At 38.8% G+C, this 21,667-nt stretch overlaps 1 protein-coding gene across 1 annotated transcript in view; it reads right to left on the reverse strand.

Moving 5' to 3' along the window:
* Positions 1-21,667, reverse strand: part of tusc3 (tumor suppressor candidate 3) — a 72,452-nt gene that overhangs the window by 27,502 nt on the left and 23,283 nt on the right. The window contains exons 2-6 of the mRNA XM_034897238.1: positions 14,371-14,540; positions 9,898-10,015; positions 8,481-8,621; positions 5,415-5,555; positions 4,993-5,082 (exon numbers count right to left, since the gene is read on the reverse strand). Of these exons, the coding sequence (XP_034753129.1) occupies positions 4,993-5,082; positions 5,415-5,555; positions 8,481-8,621; positions 9,898-10,015; positions 14,371-14,540 (660 nt within the window). The remainder of the gene's footprint in view (positions 1-4,992; positions 5,083-5,414; positions 5,556-8,480; positions 8,622-9,897; positions 10,016-14,370; positions 14,541-21,667) is intronic.

Genomic DNA, 21,667 nt, shown 5'->3' on the forward strand with positions numbered 1-21,667 from the left:
GCGTGCGTGCGTGTGTATGTGTCTAAGCAAAAATGAACTAGCAATATTTTCTTGGCTGCACAGTAAGACGCTCACTACAATTTCATCTGCTTGGTTGTGCCATTCATCAGTTGACAAATCCTTTCAATATAGTCTACCTGGCCTCGCTCGCTCATCATTTTAAAGGAATTACACTCTCTGGGGAGAGAGGGAGATAGGAGGAGAGTGGGAGATTAGAGAGGGAAGTGAGAGGAAGTAACACGAAAAGAGGAGGGAAGTAGAACAGGAAAGATAAGGCAGGTATCTTTTCAATATCATCTGCCCAGTTCAAGCAATTCACTGTCAGAGGAAGGCGAGAGAAAACGGGATTTAAAGCAAGCATAGAGGGGAAGGATGAAGGTGGAAAAGGTGTGACGGTAGTGATGAAATAAGAGAGATGATGGCCATTTACACAAGATCTAATGAAGCTTTCTCTGTAGCTACTTCGGCTGAGTGGTTACAAAAAAACTATCTAGCCTAGAAGCTGAAGAGAAGTGGTTGGGTTAAAGCGTGTATGTCACTGGGGTTATCAATGAGGCAGTTGCTGTTAAAGAGGAATGATTAAGGTTAGGTTATGAGGCCTAGGAGGCTAGGCCTGTAGGAGGCTTAAAAGGAAGTAATAACATAACAGAGCAAGCCCCAAATAGGTTTGCATACTGTAATTTCACATAATAGGTTTGCATTCACTCAGTGGTCCCTTATTTAAGTATGCCTGTACGGTCTAATTCAATCCAAAACAACAGCCCTGCCATAACATCTATTCTTATGAAGCTCATAATGTTCAGTTTATGGTGACATTTTTGGAAATGTGTGTACTGTATGTATTGGATTGCAGTAGACTGTACATGTGTACCTAATAAATTGGACATCGAGGGTAGTTTACATATCTAGTCTTGCTTTGCCAGATCCTCTTCCAAAGCGCGGGGGAAGGAGGAGGTTCTGGCTACTTCACATAGAATGGGAGGAAAACGTGCTCTGGTTTAATGGCATTTCTTTAAGACAATCCCAATCGTCATGGTAAGCGCTAAACTCCGCACGGAGCTGCTGCTAAATAGTTGTTCTAGAGAAAACTCAGAATGGACAGATAATCTAGATAGCTGTCTCAATTTACCCTGCAGAGATCTGAGGAGCAGTCAACAATAGTCCTCACTGCTCCACCAAGTTTAAAATTGCAACACAAAGAAAGCGGAAGGAAGCGGGGAAAAAAACGCAACCGGTGGAATTTCTTGCAGCCCCGCAGCAATTATAGAAGTGGAACGTCATGGATATAGACTAGATAATATCTGACCTCACCTCATACAAGCATTTTTAGGGTATGTTGTATCAGAAATCAGAGAATATGCATTTGATTATAAAATAAGCACATAGTTAAATGTGATATACATCTCCCTTGGTTTAATTTAATAAAAAAACAATAAAACTTGTTCAGTATTGTAAATATGTTTGCTACTAGTAGCCATGGCACTATATAATGTCAAACATTTTTAGGTGTTTAGCTTTGCTGTTTTTTCTGCAAAAAGCCTAGCTAGCTATCTAGCAAGGAAAGGGCGGCTGTGATACAATGTTATCTATTACCATAATGAGCCTGGAATCACACTTTACGGACAGGTATCTTCTTAGTCATCAGGTGTAAACCAGTCAAAGTCTACATGTAAACTGGCACAGTGTTTCCCACATAGACTAATTTGTGGCGGTGCGCCACAAAATCAACGGCAGCCGCCAGACATTGCGTAACTCTATTTAAAACATGCATTCGTTTAACTGCATTTCCTTTCACTGCTTTCCTCCGATTCTCTGTCACTCTACACACACACACACAAGAACACACACACGCACACGCACACAGATACACAGCCCCTCCCCTTGTGCACACAGCATCTGTCTCCATGAAAACAGTGTTGCCAACTTAGCAACTTTTCAGACCAACTTTTCACGTGGGTCTGGCTGCTCAATAATTTCCAACCACTGTCATGACAGAACACGAATTAGGCCTTCATTTCAGATCGACAAAGGTAAGGTTGTACTGGATAGTTGCGTCACGTTCAACGGATTCCTTTTCATTAAGATGGGCAATGGCTAGCTTTCTGAACTGCAGCATTTTTTTTAAATGTAGCGCTGCCTTGGCTAAAGATTTCTATTTCTGTCTATCAACCTTGCTGACACAACCACCAAGCTTATGCAAATGTGCATAATGCAAATGTTTATGCTGTCACAAATATGCAAATGGACGTATGGCGTCATGTAGGCAGTTGATGATTGTTAGTGAAATTGGTAATATCTGTTATTTTAACAATGCAATCAGTTATGACATTTCTAAAAAATACTTCCAAGGTAGACAAATGTAAGTTTAAATAACAATCTCACATTAAAAGGAACACGCCAACTTATCGGGACTTTAGTTTATTCACTGTATCCCCCAGAGTTAGATAAGTTCATACATTCCCTTCTCATCTCCATGCGTGTTGTAACTCTGTCTGGCACACCTAGCTCTAGCCTAGCTTACCACAGATCCTGGAGCTAACCGGCTCCAACTAGCCTACTGCTCCCAATAATTGACAAAATAATGCCAACATGTTCTTTTTATCAGGTTGTGATTTGTATATTACAAATGACAAGGTGACATGAGACATAGCCATCTTCTAACCATTTAAAAACCGGGAACTATATTCTCAGAAGCCAAAGCACTGTTACTTGGGTGGAGTGATTAGCGCAACACCTGAAAAGCACTGTTGTTACTCTTTGCTTCTCACCACAAGGCTTATTGTGTGCTGCTAGCAAGTCCAACCATCCAAGTAGCAGAAGTTGCAGTGCTTTGGGTGTGCCGGACAGAGTTACGACATGCACGGAGATGAGAAGGGTATGAATCGACTCATGTAACTCTGGGGGACATGGCGAATAAGCAAAGGCCCAAGAAGTTGCCTTGTTCCTTTAAGAATACAGTATGCATGTGTTTCTTTTACACATATTAAAGCAGAATTGTCTGAAGTAATATGACACATTTTTATCTGATTTTGGACCCTTGTACTTGACCTTATAACTTCTTTTAAAAGCTGCAGTTTGCTAAAATCCCAAGCTATGAAACCTAAACTTACTGGGTAGACTAGACTAGACTGGGTTAACAGTGGGAAATCTGCCAGCTCTTTAGCATTTCTCCTGCTAACTGGTATAATTTGTTTTCGGTATGCTCAATGACACATCTTTTATTACCTATTCACCTTTGCATCTGAATCAAATGCCAGTGGGTACTGTTCCCAACAGGTACGGAATACATGTATTTCTTTGTTTAAAATGCTTCACAATTTCAAAAGCTTTAATGCTGCACTCGTCGCTCTGCTAAGCTCATACAAAGCCAAGAACAAGAGAGGAAGAGAGGACTGAAGCGGCAGGAAGGAATGTATCAAACTACCTGACTCCACTTCATTTTTATATTAAGATGGTATGAGGAGAGACAGAGATGTGAAAGAGAGAGGGAGAAGAGAGGACATAGAGAAAAACAGAAAGCAGTAAAAGGGGAAAGGGGAATTAGAAGGGAAGATAATGAACTGATTAACAGTAAGGACACAGTGAAAGTAGAATTAAAGAACGGAGGAAGTAGAAAGTGGTGTCATAAATACAGGAAAGGAGCTGAGACTGAAAAGACTAAAACACAGGAGATGTATATAAAAAAATTAGAAGGTCATTATTTCTGTCTCCAACAATACTAGCACCTCTGCCTATAGGTGCATGTATTGACGAAATAATTTTTAAGAAGCAAGAAGGTGGCAAAGAGAGCGGAGTGGAGAGATAGGAAAAACAGGGGAAGAGAAAGAAGATCGGGGGGGGTGAAGACTGAGAGCTACAGTTGGGAGCTACATAGGACGACGCTGTAACCTATTTGTTGTCAAACAGAGTGAAAAATGACAGAGAGCCAACAAAGCCTGACAAATGGAGTGCCTTTTACAAGTGAGAGGGAGCCTGCCATGTGGAATTGAGGATGGGAGGGGGAAAGCGGGAAGTGAGATGCTTTTTTTTTTATTGTTACAGTATTTTCTTTTGACTTTATGAGAGTATGTTGGTGTACTCCCCTCTGTTGTGTGTTTGTGTTTATTCTCTAGTGAGTGGTAGCTACAGGGAATACCAATCCTTTCCAGTCTCTGCATGAGCTGAATTGACTTTTCCTACAACAACAACACTGCTTCATACCTGGGTCTGTGACCCCACGCATCCCTCACTGTGGAAAGGATTCTGTCCATGTGTGTGCAAATGCACTTAATGTACCAGATGACATAATAATGGAAAAACATAGCCATTTTTTAAGGAAGATTTCCTTTACTTCTATTCCTCCCTCCCTTTTGTGCTTCTATCTCTCACTCATCCCATCACATTCTCTCCCTCCTCCCTCATTTTCTCTCAAATTGTTATTTCAATTTCACACTTGAATAAACAAACTTATATGATGAATAGCAAAACTGTATCTGGAAAGGCTGTGTGTGTATGTGACTTTTAGGACACATATTGGTAATAAGTGGCAGCTGTCCGAAAAACAATAACTGTATAAAACACACGAGGAGAATTAGAAACTCTCTGTGCCCCTCTAGCTACCTTTGTCCGGTCCAAGATGACTCTAATGTGTCTCTAAGGAAATATTAACACAGTATGAGTGCTCCCAGCTGTTCAGGAGCACACACACACTGTCCCAGTGGTGACCTGTTAGCAGGTGGTAATGGCACAAAGTGCATCTTACTCAGGGCCAACAGCCTTACAGATGTTCCTATCATGGATCTTACACAGCCTTACTCACCACCCTGTAAAACTCTTAGAGTATAAAAAGCAAGGAAAGGAAGAAAACAGGGGAGGATGAAAGTAGGGCTACAGATAGATGGAAGGTTGGACGTAAGAACAAAAATGAAAGGATAGGAGGAGGAATGAGAGAAACAAATGGATAGATAGATGAAGGCATGGTTGTGTAGACAGGAAATGTTTTTTGACTCATACCACTTGTCCATTCTGGGGGTTTTTGTGGGCGTAAGGAGGACCTCTGATGTGGTTCCACATCTGACCGGATGTCATCGCAAAAACTACACACTATCACAGAGAGAGAGAGAGAGAGAGAGAGAGAGAGAGAGAGAGAGAGAGAGAGAGAGAGAGAGATTAAACATTAGTGTTGATGTACTAGTTTTTTTCTACAAATGAGGTGAGATTACTTCACTTAATTTGTTTCCTGAACCGTTTCACTTTACTAACAGTGTGTCCACATCTTGTGTAGGCGGACATTTTTGGCAGAGCATATATTGAACTTCTGACAGTGGATTAAACCCCAATGTGTGTGTATGTGTGTGTGTGTGTGTGTGTGTGTGTGTGTGTGTGTGTGTGTGTGTGTGTGTGTGTGTTCTTATAAATGTATCTGTGTGTCATACCAGTGCAGCCATAGCCCATCCAGTCTTGTTGTAAATGAATTCCAAGTTGTTTCTCCTCAGATACAGCAGACCTCCAACCAGTGACACCAACAGAGCCAAAGCAATAGTGCCTGAATAATTAGGAGGACGGAATACACGAATCTGGACGGACAGAGAGAGAGAGAAAGATAAAGTGTGAGATGAAGAGTACATAACCTTCATTAAATGAATATTCTTTATTCTTCCTTTTGTCATTTTGAACAAAGAGATATCTTTTCTTGGCTTGACCACAACTGAAAAGAAAAAAGAAAAACTAATCTTTTCATCGAGCAGTAAACCTCTATTTGTGGGCGCCCATACCCAGGCGCCCATCCATTTATTTGTATATCTATTTATGCTGTTCAGGGTTGCACAGGGGTGGAACCTATACACAAATAAACATTACAAAAGATATCCAACTTTTTGAGCTTTTTCTATTTCCTTTCATTTTAAATGTTTTGTATTTTACAATAAACTACTCCTTCTTGACTGTTGGAACAGCACTTGTTGTTATGTCCAATGTCAAAGCTTTTACAAAATTTCAATTCACAGAACTAAGTGTTCAACAGAGGGTCTACCCTTGAACATACAAAATGTCAGATATAACTTGTAGTAGTAAAAAAATATAAGTAAACAACACTTTAGCAAAGCCTCAAAGCAAAAAACTGAGTGAAAATCTACAAAGTTCAACCATGTGGGTGTAAAAAAATAAAGAAGAAAATAAAAAGGGAAAATTTCACCCAGCTGCAAAACTGTATGGGCATGTTTGCGTTATAACAGCATGTGTGCGATATCTTAATGGTGGCCTCAATTTCCTGTTGTTAGCCGACAGGAGTGGCACCCCCAGGAGGGGCACCCCGATGAAGTCTTCTGCTGCTGTCACTCATCTGCTTCAGGGTTTGGTGTGTTGCGTGTTCAGAGATGCTATCTTGCATGCCTTGGTTGTAACGAGTGGTTATTTGAGTTACGCCCCGGAAAGTGCATGCAAATCCCAGTAGATCAGTTTATGAAATATTCTATCAAGCCTATGCGACGTTCAAAGTCACATAACCTTTCATCCCCGTTCTGATACTTGGTTGGAAATCAGCACATCCTTTTGGTCGTGTGTACATGCCTACATGTGGTGAGTTGCTGCCACATGGTTGGCTAATTAGATAATGCGTTAAAGAGCTGTTCAACAGGTATACCTAATAAAGTGGCCAGTGAATGTATAACGTCAATCTCCACCCATCTACCCAACCACCCCGTAATTGACAGCAATGATGTCATTCAAAACAGGAACAAGCCAAACCAAATGCGTTAAAGATACACACTGAAAGGCAGCTTTTTGAATCCAGATCCATCAACAGGATGTCAGTAGGACTCTTTCTGCCAATCCGTGGCTGACAGGTTGTTTAGGGAACAAGAAGTTGAAGTCAGATGGTAGGAGGCTTGATCTTCAGGTGCCATCAACATTAAGTAAAGGCATCTAAAACCCACCTGGATGTGCAGTAACCTGTTCGTATGACATTGTCAATATTGCATCTGCCTTTGCAAAGACTAAGGATGCCTGTAGACTGTACCTGTTTGGTTAAAAGTAAACTCATATACTTATATACTATATACTAACTGGATTAGCTTAAAAGAGTACTTGAACAATTTATCATTGCACTCCTAAAACATACAGCAGTACTCCTCAAGGCTTGTAAATAGACTTTGATGTGTAAACTAGACAGAGTTCTTTTTAGGCTGAAGTAAATGCTGTTACAGAAAACCCAACCCTACTGAGACTGCTTGGAAAGGTGGGTCTCTGACCACTTCTAAGCATATTCCACAGCAGTGAGTTTGTGGTTCAAAAGCAAAGCAAAATCTTCACAAGACTTTAGGATTCTGGCATCAATTGAATTAGGGCTGCACAATTAATCAAATTTGCTTGATCGAGCGATATTTTAGATGCGTCATTTCATAGAACGCTCCAGGCTTTTTTGCAAAGCCAATCTACCGCTCCCTAAACCACTGTCTGATCATGTGCCAGTCAGAGTTTTGCCCTGCCCCGCGCAGCTTAGCTTCTAGATGTAGAAGGTCACAGAGGACAGAGTAACGTGAGGAAAATTCTACAACAGATGGCAGTCGTTTATACGTAGGTTACAAGGTTTACCAGTTCACTAGTAAATGCAACATTTTGTCCCGTCTGTGTTGTTTTTTAGACAACCGTCTGTTAGCTCACAGGGCTCTAGTGTTCGACGTTTTTCCTCTACGTTGGACCGGTCCTGATGTCTCCACGGCGAAAAACACAGAAGTTATTGAATGCAACTAACTTCAGTTTGTAGAGTATTAGCATGTGAGACAGAGCCTGCTGGAACTGCAAGAGATGTAACCCATGGCCAGAATTTTATAGTTCATAAAAATGCAGCACAGTGACAATACAGACATTTCATACACACAACGTTTGTAACTCTGCTGACCCGCCATTTGACCCTGCTGGACCCATTCATAATGAATCTGCAGTCACTCTGTGAGTAGCCTATACGTTGATCGCACTCCCTCTCCCTCCCTAGCTCTTTTGATCAGTTACTGTTGAAAACAAGTGAAGAAGCTATTAAAAATACATTGTAGTCTATTTATTTCAGATAGCTAATTTTCGTTTACATGTGTTGCAGCTGTGTGTACTGTATATACAACATACAACTTACGACAGAACAATGTAGCATAATATGGATGTGAAAGCAGTTATGATTAGCCTATGTGACTATAAAATTTGTTTTGGTTACAATCAACAAATAATCCTGATAATTAATCATGATTTCAATATTGATTAAAATAATCGGGATTATCATTTTGGCCATAATCGTACAGCCCTAAATTGAAGGCTTTCTTTTTTATTTAAAAGTGGATACATTTTCCTTTAAGGTTAAACTATTCTATAGAGGTCACTTTTAGGAATATTTTTAGATCCATTATGTATACACAAACTGTATTGGGGTTGTATGTACTGTACCAAATGTACATCTTTTTGCGAATGTGTCCAGGTTTCTTGCAAATGTGCGTGAATGAATGTGTGCGTGGTACCTGAACATCCGTGCGGTCTGCAATCCACTTGGCGAGCTGCTCTGAAGCAAAGCCAATTCTTTGCAGGTCAAACGTATCAGCTCTCTTGGGCTTTCCCTTAGCCGGGAAATGCATGAAGGTTGGAGCGCTGTTCATGTTCAACTAGAGGGAAATAATAAATTGAGGGGATAGGGTGTCAAGGTAATATCCTCTCTGACTTGTGTTTGTTTGCATTTCAATCAATGCTTAAACAACGGGTTCATTCTAGAAAGCTTTTTATTGCATGTGCTTGAAATAATGTAACACACACACACACACACAAACACACACACACACAATAAAGATAACTGGAAGAACTCTTTTACTTCCTTTATCTCACTCACTTCCCACCTATTTAACTACAAATCTCCCTACAATTATCAACAACAATAACTGGAGGAGGGGAAAACAAAGGAAATGAGCACAGAAAAGGAAGACAGAAATGAGAGGAGAGTTATTATGAAGATTATTTATCTCCGTTAGCTTAGAGCGTTGTTAGAGCCACCCATCTTTTAAGTGTTAAAAAGGTGAATGACGGATTTGCAAACATAAGCCTGTATTTGTGAGAACAGAAGGTCTAAATGTCCTGTAGACATCAACGTCCCTGCACAGCAGAGCCAGTCATTTGTGTCCACTAATAGAAGCCTCTTTAGGGTGTGTCTATGTGTGTGCATGTGTGGTATTTCAGCATGAATTGTAAAAATACTCTTCACCTTCCTGCCTTTGCAGGATGTTGTGTCTTTGTGTCTTTCTGTGAGCACATATAGCTTTTTGTATGGGTACTTTTTTCATTTTCCTTGAAGGTAAGGTTATTTGTTTAGAGAGCAACAGGATTTGAGAGAAGCAGAGGTTGTGAAAGACTGTAGGCCACATGTGGCAGCAAAATGTCTTTGTAGTACTATACTAGTTAACCACAGTGGCAAGGTGGAAGTGGATGGCACAATGACACCTCTTTTTTTTAGTTTTCCTTTCCTCTTTTTTTCAGCCAGAGCAACCAACACGGGGTTTTTGGCAAGCACATTTATCTTCAGCATTCTGGTAAGTATGATAAAAAATGAACCTATTCCACAAAATGTCAAAAATGTATTTCAGTCTTTTAGCCGTGACATTTGAACAACAAAAAAAGAATCCAACAGATTTTAAACTCAAGCTACTGCAGTTGCAACAACGGCGAGTGGTGCTTTACTGTGGCTTTCACATTACTGTGTGAATGTGTTTCATTAAATGAATGCTTTGGGTAATGATGAGGGACTCCCATTATGTCACAGAGGAAAAAGGGATGTCATACACATGCAGAGGGATGGCGAAGGGATGGAGGGAGAAAAAGAAAGAATACAAGGTACAACTTTTGGATAAATTAAAGTGGCATTGATAATACTCTACGTAAATAACTAGTTACCTGTTGGAATACATCAGCTCCCTCATCATAGTCCACTACTGTGAAGAAGAGCTTGTTGGAAAACGCAGATGAGTAACGCCACGAGTTTGCCAGGACCTGGTACTCCTCATTCGCCTGCCTATAAAATGAGACAATAAGATGAGATAATGAGACAGATTCGAATGAGTAACAAATATGAAGAGACACCAATTTTGTATTATGTTTTGCAAACCTAGAGGCAGGTGATGCAAGTAAACAATAACCAATACTGCCAAAAGATAAAGTATGGTGTAGTTTGTTGGCTTTTTTTTCTCTATTTCTTAACATGCTCTTTTAATCCTTTGGAAGGTATTATTTTGATTCTGACAAGCCACAGGCACAGATATTGCACAAGGGATAAAATGAATGCATTTATTCATGAAGAGACAAATAAGGGTATAAAAAGGAGGACAATATCACCAGAAAAATCAACTAGTGAACTCAAACAGAAGGTGGACAGAGATTAAAAAAGAGAGAAGGTAAGCAAAGGGGCAATGTGAAATAGACTGCTCTAGGCTAAGTAAAGATGAAAAGTCCATAAATGGGGATAAGAAAGTTAAAAGATGGAGGGAGTAAGAAAAGAAAACTGTACACTAGATCCTTGGCAGTCTCTCTCTCTTCATCCCGTAGTGGACTTCATGACATGTGAAAACACATTTTCTATTCTCTCTTCCCAAACCTCATTTAATTCAAACGTAGCTTAATTAAGGTGTTATTTTAACTAGCTAAGTTAATCCTGTCAATTACTTTATACTCCTACATGACAGAACAAACACTAAAATGCCAAGAGGCAGTCCATTATTGTACACGCTTCCTTGTGTCTGTCTTTCCTTCTACTAAACTTCACTGTGACATTGTGTCCTATGTCAACGTCCTCTTGTTTTGGCTTTAATTACTGTGAAATGGTCCGCCAGGATTTGTTATGTGTGATGCTGTTATTTGCAGCTAATTTTAGGATGGTGTCTTTGAAGTGTCTACCGTTTCAAAAAGTCAGCAACGATGAAGTTGAAACTCAGGCAAGCAGACTGTCGGGGGATTAGAGGGGTGCTCCTCTCTGTCTGTAAACACCATTTTGGAGCTGGTGTCACAGATGCTTTGAACTAGCCCGTAAGTCTGTGGTATTTAGTGTAGATTTATCTTTTCCTAACTGTCCAACTGATAAGATGTGTCATTGTATTGCCAAAAAGTCCATTACGTAAGAAATTAAAACAAAACTATAAAGGAAAATGTGGTCAGAATGTTAGATATTAAACCAATTTTGTTTGTGTCTTAAAGCAGCGAAGTAAACACATTATCTAAATTGTAGGACATGCAAGACGTGTAAATTTAAAAATTACACTTTTAATTTTTAAATTTAATTACAAGATATAAGTCACGTATCTATTAATGACCTGCATTTAACTTTTGAACATTTTTAAGTGTGTGATCCCCAAAGCCTCCCAGTCCCAACTAAATGATGCTCAGTTTCAAATGATCATGAGTTTGTGTCGAATGGAAAAATGTCTTGAAAGATTATGTGCTGTAAAAAGTTCAGTCTGTTCATTTCTGTCCCATCTTATCTATTTGTGCATGGCAACCAACTATTTCAATCTAATAACAGTCACCATATCTGTCATACCGAGGTCACATAAATTAACCAGCACAACAAGTCAGGGACTTGAATAATTTAACAAATGACAAAAACCTTTTTTAATTTTTCAAAGTTTGGTAGTGAAAATGCTACAAATTGTTTTAAACTACAACAATAACTCTTAACATAGTATGACATTTTTGTCCAGACATAAATCTTATATCTATAATATGTGTTGTAGGTATACTTTGAACTGTTGTGTTTTTTGTCTTCATTTATTTATGTCTTAACTTTATTTCCAATGTTTTTTTTTTAAATTTTTTTATTAAATTACCTTTTGTTTTTATGTTCATCTGACAAAACAAAACAGAATTTAGAGGTGAATACAAGTTCCCTGCTACACTGAAGGATTCTAAGTGAAATATAAAAAAGTGAATAATTCAAAAAAACACACAAAGCCAAGTCAACAATCTTAGATGTTACCAGGGGTCTATCCCACAAAACAAATTAATTTAAGCAGAGAGATAGCAGCAGAAAAAGCCACACAATAAGCAGATAGCGAGCTCATATAAGAGCTAGTGATTAGCATTAGAAATATACAGGGTAATTAAAGTATTAAAGTGATTATGGCCAGTTAGAGTCGGTAAAGAATGTTAAAACGGGCACGGCGGGCGTCCTGTACCATATGAAAACAATGGTTTTGCTAGCAATGCTTCTCTACCGACGTTTCTCTAGCGGTGCTTCTTGTGTTATTGACCCCTTAGTGAAAACATTTTGGCCCCACAAATACATGCTAAACATAACCTAGTAACCAAAGTACAACAATATGTACAGTTGCTATCTCTTAAGTTAAGGACAGGCCAGTTTTCTGAAATTCATCTAACATAACACAATTTCTGTTCATGGATAGGGGTTAAGCCAGTGCTGTTCCTAAACTGTTGCATCACTGCCCATCATGTTTGGCAGCCCTGAATCACTTGTCCATTTGTACGCCATAGGGCATGATGTACAAACACTGGCCATCACTGACGTGCTTACAAATTGCCCAATTAAAAGAACTATGTGGTATGGAACCGGGACAAAGCTTAAGAGTGATGTGGGTGTAAGGACCTCAGTGATTAGCTGCCTATTTCACTGGCTGATAGTCCTTTTAACGCAGACACTCAGGTCACCATCTAACATCCATCTCCTACTCTAACTCTTGCTCTCTTTTTCTAATGATGGGATGCTGTTGTGATGTTAATAAGGGAAGGCCTGTGGAAATGGAAGGAGAGATAGAGGAAGAGACAGAAGCAAACAAACAAACAAACAAACAGACAAAAAGAGTAAAAGAAGCAGACAGATAGAAAAGGAATAAAAATAAAAGGAATAAGGGTGAATGAGAGTGGGTTGACATTAATAAATGCATCTGGCAGTTTAATATAAATAAGTAGTCTAGGTTCTTGTTGAGAGTGAGAGAAATTGCTTCTGAGATAGATAATGTGTGAAAGAGTGTCTGGGTTGTGTTAATAGTGTGAAACTAATGTTATTCTACTCTTCAAAAAAAGATAATTTATAAAGAAAAAAAGAGAGAGAATGACACACACACACACACACACACACACACACATAAAAATAGGCAAGATGCTGAGGAGTGCTGACATGGTGATAAATAAATAATCTAATCAAGTGACTGATGAAGTAGAAGAGTGACTGATTTGAGTAAAACATCAGGATGGAGGTCAATGTTGAATTCATCAACCGACTGGACTTCACTTAAGACATAAGTGTAGTATTCATATTATCAATATTGGTATATAACAATGTCTACAATAAACACTTTAGTACATCCTAATGACAATTTTGTGCTTACTACTATGTTAACAACAACCTATCATGCTGCAGTAGTCTAATAGCCTATTTTTGGTTTCATTTAGTTTAGAGAGAAAACAGTGTATTTAATGTATTGATCTGGTATTTGGCACACGGTAATTAAAGAAACCTGTATATATGCAATATTGGTTGTAATGATTTCACTGAGAAATCCAAAGTAGCTTTCAGGACCAAGGACAGCTCCAGAGTCATCTCTGTGCAGAGCTGTCCATGGTACCGAGAATACTGGGATTGTCAGTCAGTTAACATTGTTCAATTCAAACAGCAATTATTTTAAACTCTTAACTTACAATTAAAATCAAACTTCTACTCTTGTATTCACCTTTTGGGGTGGTGCTTGACCCTTTTGCATTGCACTACATGTACAATTCTACTGCAAACATGACGCAAGTCTGATTTAGTAAATAAAAATAAATTGTTATGGAATATCTCCTCATGCATAAGCTAGTAGAGGCGAGTCGAGTAGATACCATGTAATGGAAAAACACCATGAATATATATATTTCTTTATTTACAGACTCAAGGTCCAGATTTAAAAAAAAGTACACTAAACACTACAAAAGGGGTTCAGACCAAATACAAACAGTTACATAAAGACAAACTGATCCCCAAAAATATCACAAAAGAAACACACATACATACAAATCTACAATTGCACTGCCCAATAATTAAAACAGGTACAGGTGCGTGTTCCAGTGATTCCATAGTTTTGCCGAATATCTGGTATCACTAAGTGCCGGATTGATTACAGCATTTAAAATGTTATTATTTATACTTAAGTATACCCATACTTAGATCTGTTGTCGACTCACCTGCGCCATAGAAATTAATAGAGTTAAGTTTATGTAAATCTTGCTTGGGTAGCAGAGTCTCTTGTACACATAAAATATCAGAATTCTTTAAGAGCTTGTCAATAACAAAACGTCGCGCTTTATCCCTATACTTGAAGAAGTACAGAGGAATGGATGTTAAGGTGGGAGCATTGCAAATTGTTGCCTGCAATAGGTACATACCTGCAGACAGAACACTGCCTTTGAGGCTGCAGGGCAGTGAACATGACGATGACAGAGTAGTTCCTGGGTGGGGCCTTGACAAAGCGACGGAACTTGTCTCCGTTCATCCGGACGACCGAACGCCGAGAGGACCACTCCATCATCTGGTCAACCTTCTCCGATAGCAGATTCTGAACACAGAGACAAAGAAAAGGGCAGTGAGGACAATACATCCCATTAGGATTCTCAGATTCAAATAGAAACATTATTTCTGTGAGTCCAACAATACTAAGCAAGAGCTGATTTAAAATTATAATTAAATGAAATGTAACTGTCATTCTTTATTTAGTGGTGCCTATTACCTTCAATTCAATGTTCAATTTCCTTAGTGTCAATTTTATTTGTATTGCACGTGAACCCAAAGTGCTTTACATTAACAACAGCCTACAAATTAAAACAAAGTACAAATACACAACATGACAATCAACAAAAAGAAAGACACACACACAAACACACAAAGTGTAAATAAACGCCTGAGAAAATTAACATATGGACATAGTTGTGATTAAAGCCCGATTGATATCAATACAAATATTTGAGGATTTAAAAATCCGATATATTGGCCAGTATATATTTAAAAAGAAAATCCAGAAATGGGTAACAAAACGTAAACAGATATTTCTAACATGAGTTATTTATAGTTATTTATGAGTCCTCACTAAAAATATATGATAAAGTTTAAAAATAAACTTGTTTTAGTGTCACAACAGAACAGAGGAACATCAAAATATATTAAAGTTGTGATAAAAAGTAAAAATGAAATGTATAAAAATACAAAGATATGAAACAGAAAGTTCTTTGGAAAAAATAAATAAATAACACCACAAAAATCAAGGTGTTGCCAAAAGGGAGGTTGTATGGCACCCCATGTTGGACAAACTATGCAACGCCAACACTCATAACATTGTTGCAGGGTGTTTCATCCGTTTTTATATTATTTTAATAATAGCCGTTTGAACTGATAGTTTAGAAAATGCCCAATATGTGCCAATAATTTCGGCCCGCCAACATATCGGTCTGGCTCTGGTTGTGATGGACCTGAGAGGGCTGAGAGAGTTATACTTAATAAAACTTACATCTTGTTTTCTGCCACATCATTGTTTTGTAATGGATTGTATGGCAATGTATGGCAAACTAATGTAATGGTTATTTAGCCAGCTAGCACACCCCTGTCTGTCTGCCTCTCTCCCCCAGCTCGGCAAGGCTTCAGTCGGGATGAGACCCGGGGACACATTCACAGTTAGCCCCCAGCCAGCCAGCTGACCCATTTGTACAATCACCTAATATAACTCAGCTTCCCCATGATATACATACAAATCATTGGTTTGTCTTGCCTTAAACAGACAATGTCTCTTACATTCTATGGCATTCCAACTATTCAACGACCAGACAGGAGTCGTACTGTATATGATGGCTGCTTTGAAAGTCCAACACTGTACACAGCAAGGCTTTAAATCTAAATTTCAATAGTTTTGACTCCTGGCCTGTTTTGACTAATGAGACCCAAACAATGAATCTAGAATACAACAAACCTAACCATTATTTACAGAATGACTTTGCAGAGTAGGTGTGTGTGTGTGTGTGTGTGTGTGTGTGGCTGTGTGTATATATATATATATATATATATATATATAGAAAAGCCACAGTTCTTGGTTGTGTTGTGTGTTTACTGTAGGAGTCTGCTGCTGATCAAATCCAGTCAGGCTTAGCTAAAAGGTCAGTGTTGGCACACAACACCAAAGGAGAACCATGCACAGCACACATGCACACACAAACAACAGTTAGTGTCTTTCAAGGTTTGTAAAGCTGAAATGCTTACAACAGCAAACTCATTTGGTAACGGTAGTGATTCTGTGACAGAATCATTAAAATTCAAACAATACTGATAGTTGGAACCAGAATGAATGAAGCAGGCATACTGGCCTGTAATAATAATACGATTAGCCCATGAATGAGTTTTAATGTGAAAGCATAATATTGCTACATGTTCAAAAACTTTTAAAATGTACTTCTTGATGAGTTTCTCTCTTGAATGACAAATTACTACTCTAAACATAAAATGGGCTGTTGGACAAGTAAAAATAGCTGTGTTCATTTTATTATTTACTCCTAAATGTATTATTAAAAAAGTATGGCCAACGGAGAAAGCTGAGTGTGTCAACTTTCTCAACAAGGATACAACTCGATTCATACTCCTCACTCTGAGTTAACAACCTATGCATGAAAGTCTCATTTGGACGGAGGGGCATTTGACATAGAGCTGAAGTATAGCAATGAGGAGTTGGAAGTTTTTTGTGGTTACACTCGTTCAAAAATGAATTCCGACACTGATATTCATTTTCACCAGTTGTAAGGGCATGATGGTGGCGGCATATTATAGGCCACTCTGTGTACAGTAAATTTCCATCTTTCCTTCTACCCAGTAGTTTGCTTCTATTGGATCAAGTAGAGAGTAGCTAAATAATTTAGCACTGTGTCTTGAGTCAACTGATAATCAGGGCCGAAATCTGTAGTTCTCACGCGCACACCCCTTCAGACTCAAAGCAGAGCTGAAGACTAAATCTCTTGAGTTAGCAGCCTGGAGACAAGATCAACGAAGGCAAACAAAAAAGTGGAAGATGTAAAGACCAGTGTCCAGTGTGGGACAACAACAACAAAAAACACACTAGCATGCACTGTGTTTCTGCTGAACTGCTTATTCACTTCAGACAACAGACACTCCAGCATTAATGGGCCATGTATAATGAGGGATAGGATTCACAAAGAAACACAGCACAAAAGAGTACAACAGACAGACGCAAACACACAAATGGGTGTGCACACCGAGAGAATGTTCACAGTGCTTTTTGTACACCTTTGCTTTTTTTGTCTTTAATTTATCTAGCAAGCTTTTGCCCCAGTTCAGTCAGCCAAAAAGGAGAGCTGTCAGTCCTGGATGCCAATCAACCTAGCAGTAATGACACACACAGACGCACACAAACAGACACACACACACGCACACACGTTTAGACTCAAAGAAGTGCTGTAGACTAAACCTCTCAAGTTAACTACTTGCTGTTATGCAGTGCATATTTTTGGTATAAGCTGTGTGGGAGGGGGTCTTACCAACTCTGTTTAAAAAAATATCAGGAGCAACAAAGTTATTTAAAAAAAAGACGAGAGGGAAATTAAAAACTAGCCACTAAGCAAAATCGTCCATCCAAGTTTAGGATTTGAATTTTGCATGAGTGCTACACATTTCCAATACTTTATGCTTACACTTATCACCCTATTTTGTAAGGGGAATGATGGTTTTACTGTAGAGTATGAGTAGTGCCAGTGATACATTATTTAACAGAAGCAGCAATACCAGCAATGTCAGCAATGGGTATTACATGTCTATCTGAATATTTGTTTGTTTGGAATATAGTCTGGCATACACCACTTTTCTGTTCTAGGATAGAGATGAAACTCTATGGCTTGTTTGTATTTCTATAAACCAATCATAACCTTAAAAGACCTGTCACTAATAATAATAATGGACTGTCTGAAATTAAAGGTCTTGTTCACTTTGAGGTTGAGGTAAACAGCCACTATATCAGAGTTCAGAGTAATCATTATTGTCTGTATCAAGGCAAAATGATGCCCTTAAACAACAAAGTAGTTAATACACTTAGGAGCTTAGGAGCAATTCATGCACATTCCCATTTAAATGCCATGTTAGACCTTCAAGAGACTCCCACACAGTGTCATGGCTCCCAACTTCACTCGAGCCACACACAAACATGTACAATAAAACAGCCTAGGACCATTGAAAACATTTATTTTCTACCCCACTGAGCACAAAGGGCACTAAAATGAATCACATCTAGGGTGTGTGTGTGTGTGTGTGTGTGTGTGTGTGTGTGTGTGTGTGTGTGTGTGACTAAGATGCAGAAATGGTGCTTTATCCATCTGATTTTCTGTTAGTCCAATGTATGACATAACATCTCACACACACGCACACACACACACACACACACACACACACACACACAAAATGGGCTTAGCAGCAGACCGTCACATCAGTAGCACTGAACTGTGCTCCAACTCTCTCTAGTTCCTTCATCTTTGAGAGTATATTCTACTATTTTTCTTTACTTATTCATTTTCTTAGCATCTTCTTCTCAGCAACGCCCCTTGTTATTATTGTCCTTTCCACATCTTGCATTGCAAAGTCACTACAGCTAGTTAAAAACTGAATATCATGGCTAAATAAAAAAATAAAAAAGCTAAATGAATAACTTTACTTTGAAAGAATAACACTCGCTAGCAGAGCATTATGAGATCTCCCAACCAGAAAAGAAAAAAAAAGCAATCCAAGAAAGCAAAAGTAAAAATAGAAACTGAGGGAGGGAGAAGGGATACAAGCAAAGAGGGGGAAATAAATGATGAAGGGAGAGCAAATAAGAGACAGGAGGAGGATGACACATGGAGTGTAAGGCAGAACTGACTTGTGACTAATGACCACACAGTAAGAGGTTTTAGAGGGCACGATAGAAGACGGTTTGTTTATCAGCCAGGCAGTTATTCAATCAAACTGTCACTCCGCCAGTCAATCAGCCCAAAAACTGTTGAACCATCTGTCCATCAGCAGGTTGGGTACCTGGAAAGTTAGTTAATTTACTTAGTCAGCAAATCAGCTAAATAATGAATCAGTAACGTGATGTCAGTAAGTCATTGAAATAATCTGTTAGTTGTTTAATTAGTGAAGTTAAGCATGCAAATGGGTGGTTGTACAGTTTCTCTCTCAATCAGCTGAGTCACTCAACCAGGTAATTAGTCAACTAAGTATTTTAAAGCTGACCTGCACCGCAGCCAGAGCAGGCACAGATGGCACTTCTGACACATCACAATCCTTTCCATTAGTTCATCTCTATTAATCATCAACACTTCAATATGTGTAGCAGTAAATAAAACATCTCTGAAGATACAAAAAACAACAAAAAACGTATTGCAGAGTTGAAGCACATGCTCTTTGATTTCAACTAAACATCTGTCCATTGGTATTCACTGCTGAGGGGGGTGGGGGTGAGATCTAAAAATGAAACTCAGCAATCAATTTTGCCACATATACAAATGCAGATTCATAGTTTGGTATTAGCCTGCACGATTAATCTTTATAAAATCGCGATCTTGATTCACCCTGTTCACGATTTAATGTGAAATAATCTCAATAAATATATATTTATTAATCTGCCAATTTGTTTAGTTCTGCCGTGGTTCATGTGTTTAATACACATTACACTTTGTGAGAATAACAATCGTGGCAGAGAATCATGATATCAATTAGAGCATCATTCAGGGGAAAATACGAAACACAAAAATACCTTTAAAAAAAATTTAATTTATTTCATTAAAATTAAATCATGAACAAGAGGAATTGAGATCGCCATTTAACAACGGTTTATCAATGCAGGCCTACTATAAATTCTAAGCTAAAAAATCGTGATGCGTATTATTCCCTGAATCACGCAGGCCTATTTGGCATCTTAACACTTTCAGATCAATACACTTTAACTCAAATTACCCATATAACACCTTGTAAGCGTCAAGTTGTCTAAGAAGTTGGAGACAGAAAGTAGAGAGGATATCACTTTAGTGATAAGGGCATTAAGAGGGGAGATAAGGTTCACGCTGCCCACCACCCATGAGGTTTTTTGGAAAAATTAAGTGTGAATTGGGCGGCTGTGGTTCGGGAGTAGAGAGGTCGCCTGACAATGGGAAGGTTGGTGTTTTGAACCCTGGCCCTGCAGTTCCATGTCAAAGTATCCTTGGGTTCCTGTAAAAGTGCTTTGAGTAGTGAGGACTAGAAAAGCACTATATAAGAACAGTCCATATACATTTTAATAAGAAGAACCTTCTTTATGCTACATATGCATGGAGACTTGCTTATTGTAATATTGTTCTAAGGTGCCATTAGTGTTGAAAACTCTTCCTACACATTATCCCTTTAAGTGCCTTGTAGTTAGTGAATAAGGACAGCCAAGATGTTCCTCAGCCAGCCAGGGGTTTGATCTGCAAACCTTCCTTATGAAAAACTAACACTATTTGTTCACTCCACAATCCCTTGCTCTGAGTCTATTGTGAGTGAATGGATCTCGGCTTTGGCCATCCCGTTCCTATACGGTTTCCTCCAATTCTCCCATTGTAAGGGGATTACTGGAATTTGGCTTTGTATAACAAGGAACAAAGACTCATCTCTCACCCACTCTCGCATCCACGCACCCACACACAAAGAACAAAATACTGCCCTTTTGAAAAACCAACAAAAACATATTACACATCAATTTCAACTAATCATAGTGTCCTTATGAGGACTTGGTGACTTTATGCTGAGTTAAACCAAAATACTTGATGTGAGTGACATAATGAATGAATGATGAGGAAAGCAAATGAAGCTGAAGAACAGAGGTGTATGGAAAAGGAAGGAGTTCAGGAGAGGGAGGGGACAGTGCAGTGATCTCTCAACACTTACAATCATAACACAAACATGTTTTTTCCTTAATTTGTTTGTGTGCTGGCAGATCATACACACAACATTGGAGGCTTTAAGTAAAATCTTGTTCATCAAGGGAGAGAAAGAACAGTTACTATGGTTTAGTGCGAGCACATACACCATCACATATTTGGATTGTGTGTCTGTTTGAGTCAGTTTGCCTGTCAGACTTATTGTTCCCATATCTCACCTCTATTGAATCAAACCAATATGCTTGATATTGGGAGCTCCATATTTGTCAGCCCATAATCTGCGATTCCCAGAAATATCATGATTGGTTGGTGACGGGGTTGGGGGTGGGGATTTGTCAGCTTATCTGCCTAATAACAATTATTTGAAATAAATGCATTTCTCCCCTGCCTTTGTCCACGCGTCTTTCAGTCCGTCACCCTCTGGTGATTTTATTTAAGTTTTTTATCTTTTGCCCATTAGCGCCAGCGGTTGTTTTTCCCTCAGTGATGCTTATAGAATATCTAAAGATTTGTCAGCCCTTTTTTGATTGCAGTTTCTCTCTAAACCTCCCAGGGACATGGTGTGACATTTTAAATCTTCCGTCATTTCCTTCTCCTGGGGTGCCTGTCAAAGTCTTTTGTATTTGTTGGTTTAGGGTGTCTGCGAGTTTCATCAAGTTAACTTTTTCAGACGGTTTAAATGCCAGTTAGTAGGAGACATTGTAGAAGAAATAAAAGGTGATGTGTATATATGTGTGTGTGTGTGTGTGTGTGTGTGTGTGTGTGTGTG

Source organism: Etheostoma cragini, chromosome 2 (genome assembly GCF_013103735.1).
Source record: "Etheostoma cragini isolate CJK2018 chromosome 2, CSU_Ecrag_1.0, whole genome shotgun sequence".
Classification (NCBI taxonomy): domain Eukaryota; kingdom Metazoa; phylum Chordata; class Actinopteri; order Perciformes; family Percidae; genus Etheostoma; species Etheostoma cragini.